The 17,431-nt window shown below is 41.5% G+C and overlaps 2 protein-coding genes across 4 annotated transcripts in view; one reads left to right on the top strand and one right to left on the bottom strand.

Moving 5' to 3' along the window:
* Positions 1–256: 256 nt before the first annotated feature.
* LOC106576777 (homeobox protein Nkx-6.2) lies at positions 257–2,832 on the top strand. Of its 2 annotated transcripts, none has more exons than XM_014154173.2 (3): positions 257–1,090; positions 1,469–1,662; positions 2,049–2,832. In XM_014154173.2, the coding sequence occupies exons 1-3, from the start codon at positions 676–678 to the stop codon at positions 2,295–2,297; spliced, it is 858 nt and encodes a 285-aa protein (XP_014009648.1). In that variant the 5' UTR covers positions 257–675; the 3' UTR covers positions 2,298–2,832. The 2 variants fall into 2 exon arrangements, with proteins under 2 accessions (XP_014009648.1, XP_014009649.1); XM_014154174.2 differs by having other exon boundaries at positions 262–1,090; positions 1,490–1,662.
* Positions 2,833–4,169: 1,337 nt separating this feature from the next.
* Positions 4,170–17,431, bottom strand: part of LOC106576776 (inositol polyphosphate-5-phosphatase A) — a 280,882-nt gene continuing 267,620 nt past the window's right edge. The window contains exons 13-16 of one of the 2 annotated variants that reach the window (XM_045700743.1): positions 10,922–11,033; positions 7,039–7,107; positions 6,068–6,104; positions 4,170–5,785 (exon numbers count right to left, since the gene is read on the bottom strand). In XM_045700743.1, coding sequence (XP_045556699.1) covers positions 5,748–5,785; positions 6,068–6,104; positions 7,039–7,107; positions 10,922–11,033 — 256 coding nt within the window. In that variant the 3' untranslated portion in view covers positions 4,170–5,747. Of the gene's footprint in view, positions 5,786–6,016; positions 6,105–7,038; positions 7,108–10,921; positions 11,034–17,431 lie in introns of both variants that reach the window. The other variant, XM_014154171.2, reaches the window with a different exon arrangement.

Here is a 17,431-nt window from a genome sequence, read left to right on the forward strand (position 1 = left end):
AGCATAATTCTATTGAGTTTAATGATGTAGCCTACTTACATTGTCATCGGTAATGGGTCATAACGTATATGCATCATTTTAGTCAAATCTTGAAACAATTATTTCTACAGTACGATGCATCATTAATAGTACAGTAATATATTAAATGCATTAATAGTGTGGCTATGTCCAAGTGGCGCACATGAAAAGTACCCGAGTGCGTTCCCTCCAATCAGAGAGCACTCTCACTCAACATTATCCAATGGGGAAAATGCGTATGCAGGTGGCTCCGCCGTTATCAGTGCATCCCGCTTCACGCACACCATAGCTCGAGTCAATTTACGAAGAAAGCCGACCCTTATGGTCACCATCAAAACCACCAAAAAACTAAATCAGATCCTCCAACTTCCGAGTGGATTCTCGCTGTGGACGCATGCGGCAAACTCACTATTGACAGTCTGAATTTGGAGAGACATTTTCGATCAAACTATTGCCCGACAACGCAAGAGAACTTCTCTCCTAAATAAGTGTTTTTGTTTTCGGAAGTTTCAACCTTCAGTGGCTGCGGTAATCCAGGATATACGTCTGAAGCACCTGTAGTGGCCTCTGCTTATCAACCAGTTCAGCACCTTTATATTCCTTTCCTCGGTTTATTGTTATTTTTACTCGAGCGAATTTGGTGGTTCATGCTCTCCAATGTTAGCTGTTGGGCAGATGGATGCTAACCGGCAGAGTGCTTTCGTCCTAGGCAGTACACCGCTGGCAGCATTGCACAACATGACCGAAATGAAGACGTCTTTATTTCCCTACACTTTGCAGAATCATGCGGGCTTCAAGGCGCATTCTCTTACTCATTTGAACTCGCAGCTTGCCCTGGGGACACCACATGGAATTAGTGATATCTTGGGTAGACCTATCAACTCAGCTGGACAGCTGCTCTCGGGCTTTCCAAGGATAAACGGCTTGGCTACCACTGCAGGAATGTACTTTAACCCAGCGGCCGTTTCTCGGTACCCGAAGCCCCTGACGGAGCTCCCGGGGAGAGCACCCATATTCTGGCCTGGAGTGATGCAGAGCTCCCCTTGGAGGGATCCTCGAGTGCCCTGTCCTAGTAAGTTCGCTGTCTGGCTGTGTCGAGTGCAAAATGTTATAGAAACGCAGTTATAGAAATTTAAAAAATGTCTGTAGGCTGCTCAAAAATGTTTTACTTTTTTAATGCAGACATCTGTTGAATTTGTTGGGTAGCTTATTTTGTGCTGCTTCTTGTAAATTACTTTTAATAACTTAGCTTATATTGACGACCTATACATAATGATTCGATGGGCTTTCCATTTATATTGGTTGCTTTTTATATTCAGTGTTTTAATTAATGTGCAAGCCTAGCTATGTTAGTCAACACAAAGTCCCTCTCCAAGAGTGAAATCGTGAGAACTGTTTACTACTGATGTTGAAATACTAATCACTGTTGTGTTTACATATTTTTGACTAGACTCTTCAATCTTTTTTGTAGCTCAAGCAAACATGATGCTCGACAAGGATGGCAAGAAAAAACACTCCAGACCAACTTTTTCTGGACAGCAAATTTTTGCATTGGAGAAAACCTTTGAACAGACGAAATACCTTGCTGGCCCAGAAAGAGCTCGACTGGCTTACTCTTTGGGAATGACTGAAAGTCAAGTCAAGGTATCTATTATTACTTGAGTTATCTTTTGACATGAATTAAAATGTAATGAAGCCATTATTTATAGATGATTGTCTTAAAATTAATATTGGCATATTTGGCTGTTCTGTGTGTAGTATGGTATATTATAAGTATATGTTTAGCATGCTTAGTATTAGTAGGCCTATTATTATTATTATTGGCAATATGGTTAACATTATTGGCATTAGCCTATGTTGTTATCATGTTGTCATTATTATGCAATTGGAGCTATTAGTATTTTCTTGGCTCCGACTCAGATAATGACTTTTATATTGGAATAATAATTTCTACCTATACTACCAAGAATATCTTATTTATTATTGTATGTATTAAGTGGCTAATTGTATGTTATTCCTTCTCCCAATAGGTATGGTTTCAAAACAGGAGAACCAAATGGCGGAAGAGACACGCAGCAGAAATGGCCACAGCCAAAAAGAAACATGACTCTGAAACTGAGAAGATGAAGGAAAGCTCGGACAATGAGGACGATGATGAGTACAACAAACCTCTGGACCCAAATTCAGATGACGAAAAAATCACGAGACTTCTGAAAAAGCACAAGGCTACAAACCTTTCCTTGATCAGTCCATGCAGCAATAGCTCGGACACCTTGTGATGACATTGAGAACTTGTCGAGGAAAGACTCAAACACTCCATGATGCTTCTAAAGCTAATTTAACCAGGGTATAAATTGTTCAAAAGGAGAGAAAGGGCGCTGATGGGTGGTATGAATGATTTATGTTGTACAGACGAAAATGTGAGATGTATATATTTTTTACTGAGTAAGTTATGTTATTAAACCAATGTAAACAAGAAATGGCAGGCTTTTCCCGCAAATCCTGATAAGCATATACCTTCTCAATATTATAGCTTCATTTTGTTATATATTGCAGAATAATGTCGCCCATCTCTCCACCTTTACCATTTTAAATTCAAGGTACACAATGTATAAATGCAAACGTTGTAAATTATGTAAAAAGCTTGTTTTAACGATCTAAACTGTTTTATTTTATAATTTGAAGGAATTTGTTTCACTTCATCAAACAAAAATAGAGAACTGGATAATCGTTTGTTGGAATAAGAGAGTATTATTGCTTCCGCGAAGATGGAGGGAAAAAAACTTTGTATTATGAATAAATTATTTAACAAGCGTTTGTTTTTAATATGGAATTTTGTTCCACTTCACTGAAATTACTCTTCATTGAATTAGGCTGCCTACCAATAGTCTGAAATTGATTGGGACCCACTCAATTGCTGAAAAAGGCGGGTATGGTAAATTATAATAATCGGAAACCTGTTTTCTTCCTTTATCCAAGACCATCAAAGATGTTTTGGATCCCTTTTAGTTCTTTCTTGTAAACCTTGCCCAAGTCCGAATAGCTCAATGTTAGTTGCGTTGGTGAAAGTATAGGACTATACTAAACTCGTAATAGGCCTACGTCTTGTGAAACTTTAGTTGTTTTCAAGATGTGACTTTTTTTTTTAAACAACGGCGTTGTGATGGTGGTGATCAGGCCTACAAATGCTAGACCTACTTACTGTATGCATTTACACAAAGCCTAGTGAATTTCATAAATATAGGCTACATATAAAATATAATTATAATTTGCTCTATGTTCCAAAAATGAAAATGTTTAGATTTACAAAGCCATATATTAAATGGCAACTGGAATGGGGTGTTGCTTAGGTTAGCCTAGATACGTTTGCGTCACAACCCCAAATTACAACCTATATAGCTTAGGCCAATTTATTGTTTGCACTTTAATGTGGAAATAATAGTTTGAAGAAGAGTGTGAAGACTAGCATATCTCGACTAAGTATTTGAGACTTCACACGTTTCAGAACAGTTCGATTTTTTGTTGTTGTTGAACTAACACCTCTGATGTGTAGGTGTTATTAAATATTGGGACATTATACATTTATTCATGCTTAAAGCGCAATAGCATAATTACTATTCTATGGGCTAATTAAAGTCCTCATTAATAAGCTGCATTTTTGGAACAAATATAATTTTCCATAGCGCTATAATCCATTTAACTACATATTGCATTTTGTATGTATTTCGATACACGTTTCATTATTGCTCTATTACATTTTTGGGGAGTTATTACGTGACTGCGCTGGTTCTAACTTGAAAACAGAATTTGGCCACTTTTCATCATCCATCGTTTTCTGTAGCTCTGCTACAGGGCCAGGCTATCTGCAATACTCATATGGTATGCCTATATCCGAGTAATTACCAACGTGGAGACTTTAGGCTGCATGGTTTAACTTGATGTGATACCACGAACCTCATCATGGAAGCAGGAACATTTTTGGAAATATTCATCTTTGAACTTTAATAGCTTCAGTAGGGTTGTGTCCACTGGCCATGCATGCACGTTGATCAAGATCCACAAATAAGTAGGCGTTGTCAATAGCATCTTGTTGTGTGGTACAGACGCAATGCTGAAGTGATAGATGCGGTGGAATAATGACAAAACACCCATTTTGTTCTAATGGTTTTATTGCTTGAGAACCGCATAATCAACACTAGAGGCCATGCCGTCCATTGGGTAGAATATAATCTCTATCTGCTGAAAGGAGTGAACAAACTGCTGCTTCTCTTAACACGTGACCAGCGGGAAAAACAAGCAGTTTTGCCCGCGAACCAAATCACACTGTCAAGACAACATGAAGTCTGCAGCAGGCACAAAATCATTTCAACTTGCGGTGATTTAGATGGAAAACTCAAGAAGCAATCTAACGGCTTCACACAGTCTGAGCTCTGTAGTGTAGTAAATTAAATCAATAAGGGGAAACGTTCGCTTTTCATCAACAGCCTCCCCTAATTGCAGTTTAATGCTCTAACGAGCGATGAGAGGAAATTATTTGCAACATAGCAATGAAGGCTGTTGAAGGCTACATACAAAATTAAAAAGCAATTCTTCCAAGTCTTTCCTGCCTTTAGCGTTGTTGTTGTTGTATAATCAAGGCCTTTATCTATCATTTGGACTGGTGTATTTTATGTTGACTTTTCACACTTCATTCTGTGTATACTTGGCACTATAATGCAGTAGAAAACACACACAAAAAAAAAACACATTTACATTTTTTTAAGAATACCAAAGCCTATCTAAAAACATCACATTCAGAACCATAATATCATTACATAGAAATAAGTTAGAATAAGAATAAGAATAATGTGAGTGCTATATATGAAACAATCTTATATACTTGCATGGTCTATGGCACTGCTTAAAACATCATTGGATACGCTATACTGTATGAATCATGTTGGCTAAAAAGTGTTTTTTTTTCTCACTTGTAATGATAGATTCAAAGGTCATGGCTGATGGAACACCCAAGCAGCCATATTGTCTCCATATACTTCATAACAATTGTGTTAAGAATGATAAATTCTCTCTTTAAAAAGTACAGTATATAAAATGAGATTCAGCTGATGTGTGAGGCATGGCAGTGTGTTAGGCACACAAGTCAGCAACGGACAAAATAATAAAAAATAATAAAAAGTAATTGAAATGAACCGAAAATATGTATATATTCTAAACAGTGGGACCACAAAGTTTGGTCAGAAGAGAGACAATGGCACTAAAACCATCAACAACTCTATGTTATACTGTCCAATGTACAAATAAACCTAACAATATAGATATACAACTTTTTTTGCATTGCACTTTTTAAAAACATCTTACATACTGTATGGAAGTAGCTCCTATACATAGAGACATACCTACAATTGCAAGTATGGTATCTAAAATAATGTAGTTAAGACTGATTTCTACTAGAGTTTTGGCAACAAGGCTGTAAAATAGTTTTTTCCTTTTTCTGGGGGAATGGGGTGCGTAGCAATGGTAAGGTCAGTGAGGTGTGTCTTATCTCAAACGTCTCTCGGGTGGGTAGTCCAGATACTGATGTGCTGTGTGGAAAAACAACAGCTTGTATGGATGAAGTGTTAGAACAACTGCAACTGGTCAGCACTGCTGAACAGTCTGTATAGGGTCTTCCGTGTGTGTGTTTGTGTGTGTGTTGGTGTCCAACTCTTGGTTCTTATCACAGAGGCGCTTCAGGCAGAGATCTTCTCCACCCTTTGGCACCACTTCCCTGACAAAATAAAGAAAACATACATGCACACGCACGCACACACACACACACACACGCCATGAGAATACTGCATCAGCATCAGGCCATGTGTTATACAAAGGGGGAAAAAATGCAAAAGATAAAGGAAGTGAAAGCATAATAATAAATATATTATTGTTAATAATAATAATAATAACAGTAAAAAGCAATAATAACAATCATTTATTCATAATAATAAAGAAAAATATTTACCACGACATCACTGCACGTTACAACACTTGTGCTTATTTGCATTAGGTTTACCTGCCCCGGCTGTTAATCGAAACGACAGGTAGACAGGCTGCCAGACAGACGGACAAAGAAAGACAAATAAGACAGTTAGCAACAGTCCTGCCCTGAGTGGAAGGGCCAAAGGCAAGGGGGCCAATACAAGTTTAAAGCACACACACACACACACACACACACACACACACACACACACACACACACACACACACACACACACACACACACACACACACACACACACACACACACACACACACACACACACACACACACACACACACAACCATCCATTACACACAGCCTAAACTCGCATACCAGGGGTGCACATATTTCCTCTTGCGTGCTAACTACATTGGACATTTTTTAAACATAGCAGAATGTGATTTTAGCGGGTGCGTGTGGTTCTTGGCCTAGGTCTGGTGGAGTCTGTTTCACTGCTCCGGTCACCTCACACACACACTACTGTCCAGTCTACAGTATGTAATGATGAAAGACTGAGGACTTCAGCTTTAAGGCGCCTCTCTCTCTCTGTCAGCTTAACAGCCACTGCCGAACATTGCAGTCTGGAGGGACTGCGTTAAATACTGTCTATAAAGTCAGCATGACAAAAGAACCTCTGATCTCAATATGACTGTTCACAGCCAACTTTTGGTTTCACTATAGACACATGCAGAATATGTTCATAAGCAATTGCAGTAATAGGTCAATGGAGTACTAGTTTTTGGTTATGATAAGGTAGTTGTACTAATCTAATTTACAAGTCATATTCTTCAAAATCAAGGACAATACAGAATAGCATTCATTGAAAATGACTGGAAACCCCACATTTCAATAGTGCAAACTTTTAGTTTTCAATTGAAACAATAGAACATGATTAAATAATGTACTTGATTTCACACAGCCAAATCACACATACAAATCCATGCAGACAGACAAACACACACAACACAATACAACCCAGAAGTGAGCTAGGCCTGTGATGTTACCTTGTGGTCCCCCATGCAGACGTTGGGCCCTATATTGTCGTAGACCAAGTATTTCTCCTCATTTTCAGGCTGAGAAAAAAAATGCAACACATTAACACAACGCTGAATACAGAGTAGTATAAGCATGTAAACAAACAATAAAACATAATTGAGAGAAAATATTCCTACCAGAGTGCAAAATAATTGTATTCGTTGCCATTTTGAGGTAAACATTTGTTTATTTTGATAAAATTGAACAATGTTATTACAGGAATCTTATTATCTTAGACATTTCGTGAGCTATAAGTAAATCTGGTCCTAAAGTATTAGCCTACCCCTGAATGCATATGCATTCTTTATAACTAACAACAGGGTTTAAATGGTGTTAAATACAGCTTTAAAACTCAATTTGCACCATTTCTTTGAAGATTGAATTGAGTGAGTAGACATAACTCCCAAACAAATGCACTGATTCAGCATATGAATAAATCATGTTCCATATCTCACACAAAGGAAGTGTCAAACACAGACATTCATCTCGGGTCTAGAGTATAATAAATCATATTTATCTGGTAGAACTAAATCCTTTTTAAATAGTCAGAGCAGTCAGCTGTGATTAGGTGAATAACACCGCCACTTGAGAAGAAACACAAGAGTAGCTTCAGAATGGGCCGTAAACTTAAATCCAAATTAACTTCAAACCTATCCTGCTAGTCTAAGGTCACCGGTGCGCTGGCGTGCACCTTGCGGTGGGGTACCTCACTCCGACTCTCTGAGGGGCCACGCTCTAGCACTTTCCCCAACCGCCTGCCAAATGCCTGAGTTGCTGCCTCCCGCAGCCCTGGATACATTCATCACATACAGACTTGATAATTTACAAAGGCAGCATAAAACTGTGGATTTTCAGCCTGCATAATCTTTAGACAGATAAACAAATTACCAGGGCCCTCCTGCAGAAACAGAGCGCTCGCTCCGCTGAGCATTCATTACCGCGCTTCCACCCTTCGGCGCTGTGCCGCGAAGGCGGCGGGCAACCTTTGGCGTGTTAGGGCTCGGCAAGCAGAAAATAACATGATGGCGAGTTAACCGACCGTGCCATGATAGATGATGCCACTCGGACGCCTGTTTACAGGCCCATGTCTCAACAATCTGTAACGCTGCCCGGGAGTGACTGAGTGTTTGTGTGTGTCTGTGGTGTGTGTGTGTGTGTATGCTCAGTGCATCATCAGCCAATCTGTGAACATTTTAACATAAGGAGACTCAGCCCGTTCCCTTAATTCTAAACAATGAACCTGTAATTGAGAAAGTAAATCAATTGTAGAACTACTATTTATAGAACCAATTGCTAGGCTTTTTGGTGGCTCTTTAAGCGTTTTGGAATGGGGGATAGGCCAAACCTTCCTGTATAGCCTTCAGTAGATGAGAAGCACAGAAAAAAATGATTCTCATTTGTTCAGACAAAGGAAAGCCCGCCTGTGTACTGGGGCTCAAAGATGTGTGTGGCTGTGAGCAGACTCACACTGTGGAGTGGACTACTGTACTGCGCTGTTATCCTGGAGACCATCAGATAAATGGCAGGCACTGCTACAGAAGAGAAGTGCTTTTGTGGAAGAAGGGATTGCTCTGGTGTTGTGGTCAATAAAGGGTCTCTCCTCTCCATGGACAGCCGGCCAGTTTCTCCCCATACAGGGTAATGTTCAGTAGTGCACACCGTCGGAAAGCGTTTTGCAACGGAAAGCAAAAATAGGCGTTTTCATTTAGGACAAGTTCAGACAGTATCTCTCTGTTTTACCCCATTTCTAACCCTTTTCTACCTACTGAACACCTGCCATGCCATGTCGATGTGGCTGCCTTCACTTAAATCTAGAGCTGGCCTAGTCTCATTAATCACATCAGATGCCTTCCAACAGTTCTCTTGTCAGGGACTATCTCCAATTTAATCAAGTGTGAGAGTGCATTTTTAGACACAATACATTTTTCCTCTTGTCACCTTAAAAACCACAGTAATCAAATAGGTGGAGAAACGTAATCTATTCATTGGGCTGATTAAAGGAAAAATGGGACATCTGAGCGTAAATTGAAATGACAGATTTATACACACTCCTTTGCTGACAACTGCAACCAACAGGGAAAACACACAAAAAAGGACGCATTTGTCAAACTTGTAGTATCATGGAAAATGTTAAGTTAGGCTGATAGCCTCCAGTATCTATCTATGCAGCAATAGTCTATGTGTCAGGGGGCTAGGGTCAGTCGCCCGCCCTCTCCCCCCCCCCTCCCTCCCTCCCTCCCTCCCTCCCTCCCTCCCTCCCTCCCTCCCTCCCTCCCTCCCTCCCTCCCTCCCTCCCTCTCTCCAACCCAGAGGACCTGAGCCCTTGGCTGTCCCCATCCCACCTGGTCGTGCTGCCAACCCAGTTTTTATGCTGTTTTGCCTGTGGCTATGGAACCCTGACTTGTTCACGAGGCGTGCTATCTTGTCATTCTGCCGCTCCAGTTTCAACTGTTCTGCCTGCGGCTATGGAACCCTAACCTGCTCACGGGACGTGCTACCTTGTCCCGGACCTGCTGTTTTCGACCATCTCTCTCTGCCTCACTACCGCACATGCTGTCTCGACCTCTGAAAGCTCGGCTATAAAAAAATCAACTGACATTTACTCCTGAGGTGCTGACAACCACTGTGATTATTATTTGACCCTGCTGGTCATCTATGAATGTTTGAACATCTTGAAGAACGATCTGGGCTTAACGGCCATGTACTGTTATAATATCCACCCGGCCCAGCCAGAAGAGGACTGGCCACCCCTCAGAGCCTGGTTCCTCTCTAGGTTTCTTACTAGGTTCCTGCCTTTCTAGGGAGTTTTTCCTAGCCACCGTGCTTCTACATCTGCATCACTTGCTGTTTGGGATTTTAGGATGGGTTTCTGTATAGCACTTTGTGACATCTGCTGATGTAAAATGGGCTTTATAAATATATTTGATTTGATTTTGATTAGTAAACATGTTAAGAAATCCACTTTGTGTAAATGCCAAGTGCCAAAGAGGTATTAGAAACAGTTTTGTATTATCCAACCCCAGGCAACACTTCTCCAGCTCCGCCATGTTCTCTAAACGTCATAGCCAGACGGGAACAGAGAAGGGAGGGACTAGGCATGGTACATTTGTCATGTAATCCAGCAAACAACTGGGGAAAGACAACAGTCTGGAGCCCAAACTGGTGCTGTGCTAACGGAGAGGGACGGAGTTGGCAGATTGGTTGATAGTTCACAATGCCTCTCCCGGATTTGGGCAGGGTGGTGGGCCACAGCTTTGGGCTGCGCCAATGTGTTGACTCTTGAGAATGAGCAGACAGAGGGAGCACAAGAGCTCCAGCTTTATAGAGCCGTTATGGCCCACTGGCACTCTATAAGATCTGGGATATATATACTGTCTGTGTGGACAACTGGGCTTAACTCTCTGGATGAATATTCACACACAGTACATCCCTCCATCTGGGTGGGTGGGGGGGGTGAGAGTGACAAAGCGGGTGGAAGAAAAAGAGAGAATGGAGGAGAGAGTGATAGAGTAAGAGCAGATTCCCATAGACCAAGAGTGTGAAGACATCCCTGATGACAATCCAAGATTCTACATGTTGAATCAGAAATAACCACAGGGTGATGGTCTGCCACTGACTGTTATTGGCCGGACGTCGTGTGTATGTGCCTGAGCTTCTTAAACTCACTTTTAAGACCAGGTCTCTGGCTATATATATATATATATATATATATATATATATATATATATATATATATATATATATATATATATACACACATATATTTATATATATATATATATACACACACACAAGGTTAAACTCACCTTTAAGGCTAGGTCTCTGGCAATATATACACAAGGTTAAACTCACCTTTAAAACCAGGTCTTTAGCTGTGGCAGACATGAGGACGCGGTCACACCAGGCAGGGCATCTGGTGTCCATGTACTGCTTTCCCTGACTGCTGTCTTCACTGTACGGATAACTGTGGAAACAAACCCAAAAACACAATCATCAGTTACATAAGGTTCATAGAACAATGGTCCATAAAATACAATTCTGTGTATTCTAATGTAGATCGTTGAAAAGGCATAGCCAACAAATGAGTTTAGTTTGCAAATTGAGTTTCTAAGTTTGGGGCTAAAGCACAGAAAAGGAGAAAACACTGAATCCAATTAGATACACAGCTTTGACTTTCTGGAAATAATCTTTTGAGTGAACACACATGGAAGGATGGCTCAATCAGAGCAATCTTGTGAGGAAAAATCCATGCCAACTGTACAGGGTCTGAAGATCTTGCTGCGGAAGAAGCCGAGTGAGTATGCGAGTGTGATATATAGAGAGAGAAAGAGGTAGAAAAAGAGAGAGAAAAGAGAAAGAGCCAGAGCAGAGGGAGTTTCAGTCTCCGTGTTCTCTCTCTCAGAAATGTACAGCAGCTACATCCTTATGCAGCCATCAAAAAGAGATTAGTGCTGTGGCAAATGGCCAAGTGAGATTGTATCTGGTAACAGGAGGAACAATCGGATGATTTAAGTAGCCCGGGCCCGCCGGGAAACCCATCGAACCGATACAGATTTACATTGTTGAAAATTCAATTTGGCCCTCCAGCTCATCAAACTGCATCAGATTTACATGCCACCAATCCAATTTGTTTGCGGGGCTCATCAGGATAGGACCGGGTTAACATACTGTAATACCGATCCAATTTGTTCCTTCAGTGCTACACACTGGGCTCACCGTCGCGTAACACAACACGCGTTCGCCCGGGGCCAGTAAAACTAATGACAAAATAACCACAGCCGTCCTATATTATCCAAAGCACTATTGTCAAGAAGCTTGGGTGAAGACATAATAAGACTTGAAAGTAAAAGTGTATCTGGGATTACATACTGTAAATGTCATGTGTGATTATTCTGTTTCTGTGTGCGCGCGCACCTTCCTGTGTGTGTGTGTGTGTATGTGTGTGCATGCATATGAGGGTGTTTCACTATAATGTAATGACTTGGAGACCCCTCCTAGTATTCTCCAATCAGTCAGTCAGATGGGTCCATCTGATTAAATATTTTTGTCCTGTTAACACATTTAACACATCCTATAAGACACATTTACCTAGCTAACCAGTGGCTGTGAGTACACACACAGGCACCTTCTTAGGCCAATCAGCCATGATGTGCAAGGCAGGCCAACATACACTGTCACATGGCAGCCATGAAGGCAGAGTGTGTTACTCTCAGGCAGCCAGGCAGGGAACCAACTGGGCAAACAGAGGCCTGGTAAATACCCCCTGACGCACACACGCATACGTGCACACGCTCGCACACATACACAATGCACTGGGACAGCTGCCACAGCACAGGAGGCAATGTTACAGTTGTGCCATGACGACCAGTGAGACACACAGACTGAGAACTATGGGACAGCGGCGGGGGGGTGGGAATAGGGGAGGAGAGGTACCCACATCCGGCCAGCACACAGCACCCCCCGCTGGGTGAACAAATAGGCCTGCAGAGGGCTCCTTACAGGCTCCTTACAGAGCACACAGCCTCCAATTAGCATGAATGGCACTTTAAGCATGTGGAAATGGAGCAGGTTTTGGTATGCTAAAGAAGGGATGAAGGATGGATCCACAGGATGAAAGTATTTCAGAGAGATAAAGAAGAGATGGGATAAAGAGGGCTCAGAGAGAAAAACAGAGTGCTGGAGGAAAAGAGCAAAGTCATCAAAGTGGCTCGGGATCAAGCCATCTTCAGGGGTGGCCTAGCTACAGACTCTTCATTTAGTCCATACAGTGAACTGCCTCTAAATTACTACGTTATCTCTATATTATAAGGGAAACATAATGGAGTATTCAACCTCTCATAGCAAATTGCTGTGGTGCACATTAAAAAACAAAACTGATATCACTGTTTTTGATGATAAAATAGCAATCTTAAAAGATTCTTAATCATCGTATAAAATGATTAACAATACTCAACAATGGCGATTAAACGATAACTGTGCAGGCAGTCTTGCCCTTCTCTTCCTCTTCCTTTCTCACCCCACCCTCCAATGGCCCCAATTGAGATAACAGGTCCTAATGCAACAGCAAACACCGGAGTGGCGGCTTTGGGGAGTGCTGTGTGATTAATGTGTTCGATTAAGGCGCTCACAAACTTATCTGAAAGCAAACGGGGCGAGTGGGCGTACGGGCCGGAGCTCCTATCGGGCACTTAAAGCCCGCAGCAAGACTAATTACACTAATTAATGGGGCCGAGCTGATAAACTCAACAAATCTCCCACCTGTGTGTATGACAGTGTCCCATGCTCACTGTGAGACAGATCCTGCGCATGCAAGCACATGCACGAGCACCAGTCCGTTGGCCAAACTTCTGTCCCTCAGGCAGGCTACTGTGGTGGTAGTGCACCTGGCTCTCAAATGGAGCCGCTGCACCCCCAGTTTCAAAATAGGGGAGCAAACATTTTTGCACCCCCCCCCCCCCCACACACACTTTTTTTACCAGAAAATTACCATGATCCATTGGGTAATTTCTCATTTTCAGTGTATTCCTTTAGTTTTTTTTTGTGATCAAATGTTTTTATTATTTTTTAATAAGGTACACAAAACAGGAACACATGGACAGAGAAACAAGTGACAATACTGAACAAGACAAACAGTTACCAACCAGGCGCCAGACTGAAATAAGTTGTGAGATGATAGGGACAAATTTGAGTTTGCAATGTTTGAGCGTGATCTCAGAATGGATTATGTCTTGGAGTCTGTAAGGGGCAACTCATTTTTTTCCTCCATTTCAATGTCTAGCAACGTTTTGAGCTAGTCTGCATTAACATAGATGTGTCCATTTTACATATGACATAATCATTAACAAGTTGCATTTTGCACCCTCTCCCCAGTCACCTCAAGACGAATGTCTTTGTCCACTCAACGTTTTGCGTTGCTCCTGGCAACACTGTTTTGGTTCAGTGCGGTTAGAAAACACGTGTCGCACCACTGATGTTTAAAATGAAAAAGCACCTGCAAATATATTCGTATCGTTGTCCGATGGTGTTGGTCCAGGGGTGTTGTTGTTACTGTATAATTTGACCTGTGTTCACCACGAGCAAATTCATTGTATCGTTTCACTTTCCATGTAAGAACCATGATGAGCATGGGCATCTCTGATTTGGCTTCGCTGTAGCGCAAACTTTGACTATGAGTAGCCGTCCATCAGCCTACCAAAGGTTGCACCTTAGCAGAAAACTGCATGTCTGGTAGCTCGCGGGCTGTCAATGAGTAGCTCTCGCAAGTAGATAGTGAGAAATACTCAGTAGGCCTAATATTACATGATTAAATCTGAAATAATTTTCCTCCCCAAGCGGTTTACAGGCATTTAACAACATTCAGCATTTTTGCGACTATATTTTCCCAACTTCAATCGGTTAAATCACATTGTTAAAATGTTTTCATTCAGCTATAAAAGTAACAGTGACAGTGTCTGTATGTGACTACGCACCAAATGAAAAAACACAGGATATTTGTATCTGGATAAAACAGTTCTGATTATGGGCCCGGCTCCATGAGGGGGCAAAAGGGGACTTATCCCTCTCAGTTGAAACATTTGCCACCTCATTTTTTTCATGTCCCTCTATAAAAATAACAAAAAAGTTCAAAAGATTGCATGACAGGTTGCCACGAAATCTGTATCGTGTGTGTGTGTGTGTGTGTGTGTGTGTGTGTGTAGCGGGCCTATAAAAAGCCACCGGATGGTTAGGTATGACTCCTTCGGGTTTCCATAAAAAGCACTGTTCGTTTGTGGTAGGCTATGTGAATAACGTAAAAATGCCACCTTCATTTTTGATTTATAAGGAATGGGTCAAGTTTACAGTTGAAGCTGCTTCACCCAATTCACCACTACAGAGTTTAGTTAGCTTCTTAGCTAGCTGTAAAAGGCGTTAATGTTATTAGCCTAGAGTATTTAGCTCTAACCAGCTAATCTGCCACAATGGATATCAGAAACCAAACCACACAGAGGCCGCCAGCAAGCCCAGCAGCGATGATGCTGCCGAGCTCCAGCTAGCTCTCTGTGAAGAGCTTACCCCCCTTCCACAAGTGCCGCCAGGATAATGGCTCCACATTCCCCTCCACCTCCGACTGTTCCTGACGATCTTGGAACAGAGACAGCAAGCCCAGGTTAGCCTAGAATTCTACCCTAGTCACAGGTTTTCTGTCCAACAATGTCAATGTAAGAGCAACTGGTTCATATGACCAGAGTGGCTGCAATACTCGGTTACTGCAGATGCAGAATTTTGGTTCCCATGTCAAAAGTTCTGTATTGGGTCCAATGCTAATGCAGACAAAGCCTTCATCCAAGGCAGATATTCTGACTGGAAGCAAGCAAAAGATTCGGAAGGCCAACATCAAGCAAGGAGCATTTGAAATACATTGCACTGTAAAAAGAAAACAAGTTCGGAGTGCTATGGAAACTGAGGTGTCAACACTTGTTAATGACAGGCAGCTGGGCAAGAACTATTTTTCCACTTTGACAAACGTGATCAGTCAGCACAGACAAAACATTCTACACCCAAGGAAAGCTCAACTAATCCAACTGGCATTTGAGGGGGACCTTAAAAGAAGATTTCGGGGAGAATGGAATTATCGATTACTCAGAAAGTTCAACTCTTCTGAAAAGGTAAGAAAATCTAGCTGGTTGGTTTTTGATCAAAATCTTGGTGGCATAGCCAGTGGTGTCATTTTCTGCAAACACCTAGGGTACGGAATGGCAAAATGACTTCTTTAGCCAGACTATATTTTCATTGCCAAAATGGCCTTTTTTAGTGTGTAGGGCGCTGTCTATGGTGCTGATAGAGCGCAACGAAGATATCGCGACAACCTGTGCCTTCCTGGTCAAAAGCAATGGTCTCGGCATTTGACCTTATGTTTATTGTGGTACAGCGTGATATAAGCAGAATTCAACATGATTCCAATGCAAGAACCCAAATGACGCCCCTGGGTATAGCTACATATCGGTATGTTTCATTGTAGAAATAGATAACCATAGAAATAGAATGTAGGCTTCCTTAGTAGCATACTGCTTTTCATGGTTGTAAATGGAATTGTACGTTTTGGAACCGTGTTTATGGTCGGTCGGCATTGCTTAATTGATCACATGGGTGGGTCGCATTTGAGAAAAATAAGTGTATTGTGCCATATTGCAAAGTTTTGCGTGAACTCAAGAGCTGCATGATGTTTCATGTTTGAAGTGGGTCTATAGGCCTGTTTATTTGGCAAGACAGCTGTGCATGGCTGCATCTTGCTGTAGTAGGCTGTTTGTATTTTCCTTTTGTTTACTGTGTTTGTTTACTGTTAATGTAACTAGCCAAAATATAGATTGTGCCATGCCTTTATCGATCTGATATTTGGTTTATAGCCCTATAGTATGCCTACCGGTGTTTTGATCTGTTCACATTCATTCCTTCTCATTCGCAGTTGTGTTGGTGTTCTAAGCCAAACTGCTATTCAGTATTTTGTTTTGCATGAATAACTAGGCTACTACTTTCAGAATTTAGTTTGCATTATTTGTATAAGACAGCTGTGTGTACTGCTTCATTCACATAGGGTAATTCACCTGTTACATAGTCTATATTTACTGCTAAATAGGCCTTGCTTTAGTGTGTAGGGCACTGTTCATTGTGCCGGTACAGCGCACCAAAGATGGGCTACAGATTTCACGCCAACCTGTCACTTCAAAATCACTCAATGGTCTCGGCATTTGAACTTTATGTTTATTGTGGTGGTATAGAGTGATATAGGTAGAATTCAATATAATTCCAATGCAGTAACCCCCCAAAATTGTGTCCCCTCACCGACTCCAACTGCTCCCTTAGTCACTTTATCCTGGTGCCGGGTAAGTAATATTGACCAAATATGCCTTTTCCACCCACTTTGCATCAAGTATGTACGATGCTGAGACAAGTCAATAAAAAAAAAATTTCATGGTGACAATGCTCCAAACAACGGCGCAAAAAAAAAGTCAAAAACCTCACCCTCCCAAGCTTCTGCACCCCTATTTCCAGACAAAGTCAGGCGCCCATGCTTGGCTCAGCTACCTAAACAGTTTAGTTTCTATGAACCACCGGTGGCTGTGTGTAATGTATAATGCATTGTGAATAATATGTATTCATAATGGTGGAAAGCATTGTAAATGATGTGGTCAAATGTGCAGTGTGTAGGGCTATAACCGCATATGAAAAATGAACTGACTTCAACACGGGGACTTCTCTCAAAGCCACTACACCATTACTCATTCTTCATGTGGGGTTTAATGTTTGACTGCCTGCTGGAATATGACTCATAGGTTTTTCCAATAAGTGTCAGTCGTGTGTTTGGGTAGTACAGAGGATTGGCGA

This window comes from Salmo salar, chromosome ssa18 (assembly GCF_905237065.1).
Source record: "Salmo salar chromosome ssa18, Ssal_v3.1, whole genome shotgun sequence".
Lineage (NCBI taxonomy): Eukaryota > Metazoa > Chordata > Actinopteri > Salmoniformes > Salmonidae > Salmo > Salmo salar.

Coding starts and splice junctions, on each gene's coding strand:
- LOC106576777 (XM_014154173.2), top strand. CDS start 676: ATGTTAGCTGTTGGGCAGATGGATGCTAACCGGCAGAGTGCTTTCGTC. Junction 1,091..1,468: donor TCCTCGAGTGCCCTGTCCTA/GTAAGTTCGCTG, acceptor ATTTTTGACTAG/ACTCTTCAATCTTTTTTGTA. Junction 1,663..2,048: donor TGACTGAAAGTCAAGTCAAG/GTATCTATTATT, acceptor TTCTCCCAATAG/GTATGGTTTCAAAACAGGAG.